The following is a 10,657-nucleotide window of genomic DNA, read 5'->3' on the forward strand; positions in this document are numbered from 1 at the left end:
CTATGAGAGGAAAAAATAAAGCCAAAGAGAAGGGGGAAATTTGGAACTGCCCTTTTTGAAACAACAATATTATCAGTATATCACTTGGGGAACAGATTAACAGATAAGCTAACAAAGAAAGAACTGGAACTGTACCAATGAATGGAGTGATATGTTCCCATTCTGTAGCAAACAATGGCAACCGCAGAATTCTACAAACCCAACCCTGGGTTTCTATATATCTGCACTTCAGCATACATTTTAGCAAGGAGCAATTGTTTCTGCTTTTTCTATGGATATCCATATTTCCTTTATGATAGCATACACACATTGTACCAAGGCATGGTGGCTTGTTGTCATGTGGGGGAACCTACCTATGCTGGTCATGCTTTACTAACCAGCCACAATTCACAACCTGAACTCAGTGGCTTGGTGTTGGTTCATGAAATCTAGTTTGTTGAAACTATAACTTGTGACATCTGAGCTGCCCTGAGATCTGTGGCTATAGGCTGGGATATAAAGATTTAAACAAATAAGCACATCTGAACCCATAACTATGATTTGTGAAACAAACTATGGTTTGTTTCCTAGTTCCCTACCCTGAAACAACAGCTGACAAAGGTAATGGGGAATATAAGCCATGGCTTGTTAGGTTTTCTACCATGCAATTTATAGTTGGGTGACAAGTCATCTGAGTTTATCAAACAGGAGGAATTTCTCTTAAATTTGAATGAAAAGAAAGTGGGGCCAGACACATTCACTTAAAGTCACAAGTTTTGCGCAATTAAGTGAATACGCATTGCATTTGAACTGGCTCCCCATTGCCTGAATTTGTTTGGGTTCAGATTGCCATCAGATTATACTTCCAATTCCCCTTGTCTGATAAACTCCATCGTTAACATATATCATGACAGGAGAATGTACTCTATATTTCTTTAAATAAATAAGTTAAATTAAAATCATATGCAGTTTAGTCCAATTGAGGTCAGTTCAAATTCAGCCTCTTTATGGAAAGTTTTACCCTAGAGACTCTCAATCTTGGACATTTTGATATAATTTTAACAAGAGTCTTATTCATTGTGTCATAAGAATAAACTGTGGGGGGTGGACAGAGACGGAGACAGAGGAAACAGGAAGGAAGGAAGGAAGGAAAACATATGAGTTACGTTATTTGATCTTAACAAATAGACTTTTTCCCAACTTCTTTTGACTGTTAATTCCACTGGGGACTTACAAAATGCATGCCACAGAGATCGTTTGTGTGATTAATCTTTCTTAACTGCTTCCCAGCTTTCAAAATAAATTTAATAATTGGTTAAAAAACAACAACAACAACACTAAGGAATATATCACACTGGAGTATATTACACCAGTGTTGTTGTTTCAGCATTAAAAAGAGATTAAAGCTCATTTAAAGCATCCTGCAAATGAAGCGGAAATGGCGACAAACAGAATGAACGATTATCACATGCACTTGCGCAATTAAAGTGATCTTGGAAATGCATTGTCTCTAAAATCCCGCAAATAAAAAGATGCACGTTAATGCTTCTTTGTGACCCCTTTAATGGCGGGTTTTGTGCGACATTGTGTGAAATCATTATGCAATTTTTCGGGTATTCATGGGATAAACTCCCGATCTCTTTCGTGTGATAAACTCCTATGTTTCCTGCTGCTTGCACCAGGCCATTTGAGATATTTCAGGCGAATTACAGAATTCTCTGCCCAAAGAGAAACTGGGGTAATTACTTCATTGTCTTATGTATTTCCCTAGCATCTTGTTGTTTTCCTAACATCTCACACTATCGGCAGCACTGCTCAATTAAAACTGGAAATAAGGAACAAATCTTAGTTTATTTTGGCCCCATTTAGGGTTGCCATAATTCTCTATTAAAAACCGGAACAAAACATAGAACAAAATTTAGAACAAAATATAGGACAATTGTAGGATAAAATTTAACCCCAAATGTAGGACATTTAAGAAAAATTGAGGACCTCATTTTGGGCTAAATTTTATCCTGGAGATTATAAAAGATTTCTCCTATTAAGGCTTTCCTTTGTGAAAAAGATGTCCAAAATAAGATGCCTCTTTATTTTTATCTTTCCATACAGACAGAAATGTGTGCATTGTATCATTATTTAGGGAATGCCAATTCTATGTTAATTTTGCAGAGCAACACATGGCTAAAGCAAGACTTTCATTTGGTATTTAGGTAGAACACAACATTGTCGGTAGCTGCTTCCTGAGGGTCAACTCTATAAGCTATGGATTTTAATGTTGCTGTTGTGTCTATAAGCTATGGATTTTAATGTTGCTGTTGTGTGCCTTGCCCTTCAAGCTTGTAAAATGTGGGCTAGACAAAGTAACTGTTAAATGAATTTGTAATTGGTTGACCGGCCGAACCCAAAGGTTGCTCAACAATGGTTCCTTTTTATCCTGGAGAGAAGGGACCAGTGCTATTCAACATCTTTATCAATGACTTGGATGACAGAATTGGGGGCATACTTATCAAATTTGCAGATGACACCAAATTAGGAGGAGTAGCTAATTCCCAAGAGGACAGGATCAAAATTCAGAATGACTTGAATAGACTAGAAAGCTGGGCCAAAGCCAACAAAATGAAATTCAATACGGAGAAATGTAAGGTACTGCACTTAGGGCGGAAAAACGAAATGCATAGATATAGGATGGGGGACACCTGGCTGAACGAAACTACGTGTGAAAGGGATTTAGGAGTACAAGCAGACCACAAGATGAATATGAGTCAACAGTGTGATGCAGCAGCTAAAAAGGCCAATGCAATTTTAGGCTGCATCAATAGAACTATAGTGTCTAGATCAAGGGAAGTAATAGTTCCACTCTATTCTGTTTTGGTCAGACCCCACCTGGAATATTGTGTCCAGTTCTGGGCACCACAATTCAAAAAGGACATTGAGAAACTGGAGCGTGTCCAAACGAGGGCAACTAAAATGGTGAAAGGTCTGGAAACCATACCCTATGAGGAACGACTTAGGGAGCTGGGGATGTTCAGCCTGGAGAAGAGAAGGTTAAGAGGTGATATGATAGCCCTGTTTAAATACTTGAAGGGATGTCATATTGAGGAGGGAGCAAGCTTGTTTTCTGCTGCTCCAGAGACTAGGAGTATTGGGTGCAAGCTCCAGGAAAAGAGATTCCACTCACCTCAACATTAGGAGGGCCTTCCTGAAACTAAGGGCTGTTTGACAGCGGAACTCCTTCCCTAACAGTATGTGGAGAGCTTTATGGCCATCTGTTGGGGATGATTTGACTGAGAGTTCCTGCATGGCAGAAAGTTGGACTGGAAGGCCTTTGTGGTCTCTTCCAACTCTACGATTCTATGAGAAAGATTTTTACCAATGCCTCCTTCTGAGGCTGAGAGAGAATGACTTGCATATCATGGGTTTTGCTGTTGTTGTCGCTTCCAACTTAGGGCAACCCTATCACAGGGCAAAATGTGTTCAGAGAGGCTTTTGCCAATGTCACCCTCTGAGGCTGAGAGAGTGTGTGACCTGCACCTCTTGGGTTTTGTTGTTGTCATTTGTGATCTATAGCAATCCTATCACAGGGCTTCCTTTCCAATGTTTATCCTTGCCAATATCTTTTCCCCTCTGAGGCTGAGAGAGTGTGACTTTCAAATCATGGGTTTTGTTGTTGTCACTTCTGATCCCTAGCAGTCTTGTGATCTATATAGCTTTCTTGTCAAGAAACTTATTCAGGTATGGCCAATATGGCTTTCCTTCTGAGGCTGAGAGAGTATTGACTCACATGGCAGAGATTTTGTTGTTGTTTGGTGTTTATAGCAAACCTATCACAGGGTTTTAATCATAGCAAGATTTAGCTCAGTTGCCTCCCATCTGATGTTAAGAAATGACTTCCCTAATCCTACTCAATGGGTTGCCATGGTTGAGTAGGGATTCGAACCCAGGACCCCCAGAATCCTAGTCCAACGCTGAACCCGCTACACTACACTGGCTCTGTACCATAACAGTCCCTTAATAGCTCTTTTGAAAAACCAGCACTACTATTTGTCAGTCTCCAGAGGGCGCTATTTGCCCGAAGTCATCCCTGTTCCCTCAGCGCACATTAAGGGCGGGCGCCCCCTGTGGTGGAAAGCCCTTACAACATTGTGGCTGCTCTTCCTACAGAGGCCTGTTGCATAAAAGCGCGGTGGAGAGGAACTTTGCTTTACTGTACTGTGATCCTTCCCCTCCTTCCCCCCCGCCTCCTTTTGGACGCTTCATCCAATCAGATTAGTCCTATCCTTGATTGACTGGCGTGGCCTCACTGACGAGCCACGCAGTCTCTTAACTACGACTGAGGAAACCTCCTGCTCCTCTCAGAAATCAGCCGGTCCCATGGTGTAATGGTTAGCACTCTGGACTTTGAATCCAGCGATCCGAGTTCAAATCTCGGTGGGACCTCGTGGACATTTTTGCCTAATAAATTTGGGGGGCCCTAGGGGCCACCGTAATCACCCCCAAAAAAAGGCGGGAAGGAAAGGGGGAAAAAGGGGATGTATTTTGTGCTTGTGTGGATTGGCACTACTGCGCATGCGTTCAGTTTGCGGAGGAGGGGGAGTTGAGCGAGGAAGAGGACAATCAGAGGCAGACGCCAAAATAGAAGATTTCCCGGGCGTTGATTGGACGATGCGGATGGAACGTTGCCCTTTGCGGGTCTCTGATTGGTTAAGACGCGAAGGGGAGAGGGCTCCTTCCCTGCACTTTGCCAGGCACTGAGCAGACAGAGCGGAGAGTGTGCAATTGTCACATTTTCCCACCTTTATATTTTGTCCTGTCTCTAAAATGTTTGCAGATAACTCAGGGTTCAGGGTGACCAGATGTCCTAACCCTGAAGGAGGACAAAGCCCCGCAAAATGTAGGACATTTTAAGAAAAATGTGGGACAACATGACCAAATAAAAGCTAAAAACAAAACAAAACACTACTCATAGAAATTCATTTCATTTGTTGTGTGCCTTCAAGTCTATGTGGCAACCCTTCCATGGGGTTTTCTTAGCAAGTTTCTTCAGAGAGTTTTTGCCATGGCTATCCCCTGAGGCTGAGAGAGTGTGACTGAGTGCAGATTTGAACCAGTGTCCTAGTCCAATGTTCAAACCATTACATGTTACATATACTGTATTTTATTATGTTGTCACTGTTGTCGCATGACTTTGAGTTTCCGACTTACGGCGACCCTAAAGTGAAGCTATCGTGGGTTTTTCTTAGCAAGATTTCTTCAGGGAAGGCTTGCCATTGCCTTTCCCTGAGGCTGAGAGAGTGTGACTTGCCCAAGGTCATCCAGTGGGTTCCATGGATTTCGAACCCTGGTCCCTTATTATTATTATTATTATTATTATGTTTATTTATATCCCGCCTTCCTCCCGGTACAGGGACTCGAGGCGGCTTACAAATCTAAAACAGTCCAAGTTAAAACACTATAAAACATGCAAAATACAAGTTTAAAAATCAATTAAACAATAAAATAATAACTACACTGATAGGGACACACAGAAATAGCGAGACAGGAAAAAGAATGCTCTGCGTATTCTGTATTTTATTATTTACTCAACCGTGTTTTTCTGATCTTCGTTAAAATGACTTTTTGGCTTACAATATACTTACAGGACTCTGAGCAAGACCAGCGCTTAAAATTGTACTTCGCTAGCAACAAAGCCCTGACTGAATCTTGGTTGCTGTCGTGCACCTTCTAGTCATTTCCGATTTATGGCGACCCTAAAGCCAACCTATTTCTGGGTTTTCTTGGCAGGTTTCTTTGGAGGGAGTCTGCCATGGCCATCCTCTGAGGCTGAGAAAGTGCGACTTGTCCAAGGTTGTTGTCTAGTCAGTTTCCATGGCCGAGCGTTGATTCGAACCCTGGTCTCCCAGTGTCCTGGCATTTGTACTTTTATAGAGACTGGTTAACCTCAAATTAATTTCACCAGAAATGCACAAATGAACATTTGCCATTGCATACAATTTCTGTAAGAAATGCGGATGCTCTTCAGCATACACAGTTAAACTCTGGACTGAAGAGGAAGATTTGCAGCACAAAGTACACCATTTTCAATGCTGGGATTTAATTCTGCACCTATATTGCAGAATTAATGCAGTTTGACACTGCTTTTGCTGCCATGGCTCAATGCTATGAAATTCTGGGATCTGTAGTTTTGTAACACAGCTCTAGTGCCGCAACAAATCCCAGGATTTTGTAGCATCAAGCCATGGATGTTAAAGTGGTGTCCAACTGGAATAATTCTGCAGTGTGGCAGGAAACTGTGGTGAAGATATCCTGCTAGTTTTACTGAAATGTTGAATAATTTGCAGCATTAGCTTGAGTCCAGTAGGCTTCCCAACATGTACTGTCTGTCTTTTTCCCCCTCCATGAATCCAGGTCTTTTTTGTATTTGCAAGAAGAGGAAGGTTTGGAAGTACACTGTTATTAGCTACATAACCTTGGTGCTCTCATGAAGGTTGCAGTGAGTCAATACTGCTTTTCAGAGGCACCTGTGTGTTGGCAGAGCACATTTCGTCTGCAAATGCATGCCTTACTTTCCTCTATTATTATTATTATTATTTTCTTATCCGCCTCTCCTCACAGCTTGAGGTGGGTTACAACATAGTTGAAACACAATCAGTACATAAAACACACCTATGAATCTGCATAAAATACACAAATTAAGAGATCTATGCAATATTTATATTACAATATAATTAACAGTAATTAAATATAAGATTCATAATATATGGAAGGGTAGGGGGAAAGAGGTGCGCTTGGGGGACATCAGTAAAACAGAAGGTTAAGATGTATTAATATGTATTATGTTTAATTGTTTTCGTAGAATGTAGCCCATAGGCAGGTTTATTTTATCTATTTTAATTGATTGTATGTTCACAGAGCTGTGTAAATTTACAGCGCTTTATAAATAAAGCTTAATAATAATAATAATAATAATAATAATAATAATAATGGGTAAGTTTCCCCCCCCCCCCATGCTGGGATTCTACAGGATTCTGGGAACTGTAATCCACAACAGTTTCAAACTCTGCATTTCCAGCCGTTAGGAATTAAACTCCCCATCCCACCCTATATTTCCTTACCATTCATATCTCCAAGCACTGGAAGCAATACTCAGAGTGGCAGATGAGTAGTCTGAGGGTCAATATAGAAAATGATACATCTAATTAAATATTTCATATTTAGAAGAGATATTCTCTCAAGTGGTGAAAGGCATCTGTTTATTAGTGGCACATCCTTTTCTTCACCTATGTATCTTGCATATAAGATGTTTTGAGATTTGTCATAGGAAGGTAAGCACAGGTTGAACTTGTAAGTGTGCTGAGGCACATATTTATGAGGAATTGGAGGAAAATGAATCAATTGGAGGCTGCAGCTCAAGATTAAGAGGGATATTTACATTCTGTAATTGACTAGTTTTCTCTCCAGTGGAGAAAATAGCTATTGGGACTGTTGCAATGACTGGCTGCACTCCAAATTGTACTTCTGTATGACAGCTGAAGATATTAAGTGCTAAGTGAGCTGTTTGGTGGGTTCCCCAATTGCTTTGAATTTCTCTCCATAAAGATTTTGGGTAGGTTATCGTGCTGCTAGTTTCTTCTTACTTGTCAATGGTTTTAAATAGCATACAGTCTAGATGTCGGATATAAAGGAAAATTGTATAGCACTTAAGATTTTACTCCTGCTGAAGACCACACCATAGCTCAAATGTGCAAAATGTTTATTCGCTTTTGGAGAAGAATGATTTCAATGAACCTACAGTTGTTTTCTGCAGTAGTTATGTCAAGCAAATCCTTACATTTCTAATGTCAGACTCTGGCCACTTGGGGACACTGTCCTTCAAAAAGCTTCACCATAGAAAGATATGCGTAGTGACTTCTCCTGTCATTAGAAGATGCCATTGGGCAAATTTGCACCCAGGTGAAAATCACTGAGTAGTGAAGAGAGAGAGGAGGATGTCTGGTCTAGATGAAAACAGAGATTAAGTAAATTAAGTTTAAATAGAATATAAGCAGGCTATTTGAAGCATTCAGACTGCTTTCTGTAACATGCATGATCTTGGTTATCCTGTCAAGGCTGAGCATAATAGCCCCATTTTAAGCTGTAGGTGGGAATAGGAGAAATATATATACTGTATATAGATTGAGTCTCCCTTATCCTGACTTCCAAAACCCAAAATACTTCAGAATTCAAGATTGTCCACAATGGTGGCTGAGATTGTGACACCTTTGCTTTCTGATGGTTCAGTGTATACAAACTTTGTTTCATGCACAATTTTTTTTTAAATGTTGTATAAAATTTCCTTCAGGCTATGCATATAAAGGTGTATATGGAACATAAATGAATTTTGTGTTTAGACTCAGGTCTCATCTCCAAGATATCTCATGCGCTCATATGTGCACATAATGCAAATGAAGGTATTCCAAAATCCAAAAATAAAACAAAATCTAAATCCAAAACTCCTATGGTCCTAAGCATTTTTGATACGAGACTCACAAACACTGACAAATACACATACACACATCGCACATACAGATCAACGTGTGATACAATGGATCAAGAATTCTAACACAAAAGCCACTGTGATGCGCCAGTTAGAGTCTGGAATAGAGCCTGGGAGATCTAAATTCTAACACCCACAAAGCAATTTATCTCATTAGATGATACTGGTCCAAAACACACAACAGAAATAATCCAGTTTGAGACCACTTTAACCACCCTTAAATGGAAGCTATTTAAATATGGAGATATTTATGGGTCTTTTCATGGTAATTCAAAATGGCTGAAATAAACAGTATAAGTGAGCAAATACATACAGTATCACATATGTATTGAACATTATTTGATGTTGAATGCAAATATAAAATATCCATCAGATCTTTGGGGATTCAGAGAAAACATTTATTGTGAAACTCTCTCTCTGTGAAGTTTGAAGTGAATTTTGGGGAGCAAATTGGTTCAAGGTGTAAAATTAATTATTTGGCTTTTCTTTGAGTTGCATTGCTGTGATTAAACTGTGAAGGGATTGCTGTTTCTACTTAATTTGGTCAGGTTAGGGCAGCGTTGGTTGACTACTTTTTCACACCGGTTTTGGAAAATATATCAAACTACAAAGGCTCAGAACTGCCGGTCGTGACTTTGCTGTTTCCTGCACTGTCAGGAAATCCTCACAAGAATCCAAAGTCAAACAGGAAAGGCCTAGAAAACCAAATCCCTTTAAGAGAGATTATTTCGTTTTAACATTGGATACAAGGTACATAGCTTTGTATAAGTGGGTCAGCTGGCTTTCAGAAGAAGCCAGAAACCTAAACCTAAGGGTTACAGAGTGTTTAAGAATAAGAGAACCAGGAAGTGTGGGATTTGGGCTTTTATGGCAAAATAAATATATATATTTGTGTGTAATAGGAAGACAAGAAAGATAAGAGACAGAGAGAAATTGAGTGTGTGTGTGAGAGGAGAGAGAGAGAAAATACAATCAGCCCTCCATATCCATGGATTTTCTATACAAAGACTCAACCATTCATGGATCGAATATGCATACACACCAAAAGGAGCATCAAAAAGCTGCCATCTGGGATCATTTGTTATCCAGTCACTGTGGTACTGGAGCAATCAATGGATATCGTTCCATTTGGCCTGTCTTCTTTACCCCATAGTAGCAGAATTTTGCTTGCGTGGGAAATTAATGCTATGGTCCTAAAGTGGCTGCAGCCTTTTTCATTTTCAGTTTTTGTGGATGCAGATATATATTGATCGTCTGCAATCTGTTTTGTTTTTCATATTTGTTAATATATTTTAGTTAGCAGTAGATATTATTTTGTCTGTGTGGATTGTTGCTGTTCAACTGGAATGTCATTTGTTTCTGGTGATTTATTCTTCCCAATTTCTCCAAGTGCAGCTTCCATAACTAATGTTCAGGAATTCTGGGAGCTGGAGTCTGAAGCATGTGGAATTCCGGAGTTTGAGAACTACTAGACCAACACCTTGCAGCAGCCTCCTAGCATTTGCCACCTGAGGCAACTACCCTCACTTTGCCTAATGGCAAGGCCAGCCGTGACATATCCAGAGACCCTGGTGAAAATGGATGAAGATGGCTGGTGCTCACATGTTGCAGTACTGGTAGAGACAGAGTGTCATGCTTGTGCATAGTGCTCTGTTTGGCGCTAGGAATGAGGTAAACCACATAGTTATACTGCACTCAGCAGGCTGTTTTCTGCATAGTACTATTTGCTCAATTATTATATAAGTTCTTAATAAGGTAAGCCTTTTCTCTATGGATGAATGGCTCACATTTACGATAACTCTAAAACAAATGTCTAGGGAGATTATTGCACCTGGAAATCCTGCCAGGATAGATGCGGGATTGAGAAGTCAAAACCTGGTGTTATCACATGCAGCTGTGTCCAGATGAGTGCAAACAGTATGCAGCCCAGACCCCAGCTTCACTTATCCAGCTACTTTTCAAAAATGGGAGCTTGCTGTTTTTGAAAAGCTGCTGGATAAGCGCAGCTGGATCTGGGCTGCATATGGATTGCACTTGCCCAGCCGCAGCTGCATGTAATAACACCTGGTTTTGACTTTTCAATCCCGCATCTCTCCTGGTGGGATTTCCGGGTGCTATAATCTCCTAGGACATGGGTGGGGAACC

At 40.3% G+C, this 10,657-nt stretch overlaps 1 protein-coding gene and 1 non-coding gene across 2 annotated transcripts in view; one reads left to right on the top strand and one right to left on the bottom strand.

Annotated features, from left to right (window-relative positions):
- B4GALNT2 (beta-1,4-N-acetyl-galactosaminyltransferase 2) overlaps nucleotides 1–3,230 on the bottom strand; it is a 38,816-nt gene extending 35,586 nt beyond the window's left edge. Inside the window, exon 1 of the mRNA XM_042475302.1 lies at nucleotides 3,158–3,230. Coding sequence (XP_042331236.1) covers nucleotides 3,158–3,165 — 8 coding nt within the window. The 5' untranslated portion in view covers nucleotides 3,166–3,230. The remainder of the gene's footprint in view (nucleotides 1–3,157) is intronic.
- A 1,114-nt stretch (nucleotides 3,231–4,344) lies between these two features.
- On the top strand, nucleotides 4,345–4,416 carry TRNAQ-UUG. Its single transcript has one exon. It is a non-coding gene; the product is annotated as a tRNA-Gln (tRNA).
- The last annotated feature ends 6,241 nt before the right edge of the window (nucleotides 4,417–10,657 follow it).

The sequence above is a fragment of the Sceloporus undulatus genome, chromosome 6 (assembly GCF_019175285.1).
Source record: "Sceloporus undulatus isolate JIND9_A2432 ecotype Alabama chromosome 6, SceUnd_v1.1, whole genome shotgun sequence".
NCBI classification, from domain to species: Eukaryota; Metazoa; Chordata; class Lepidosauria; order Squamata; family Phrynosomatidae; genus Sceloporus; species Sceloporus undulatus.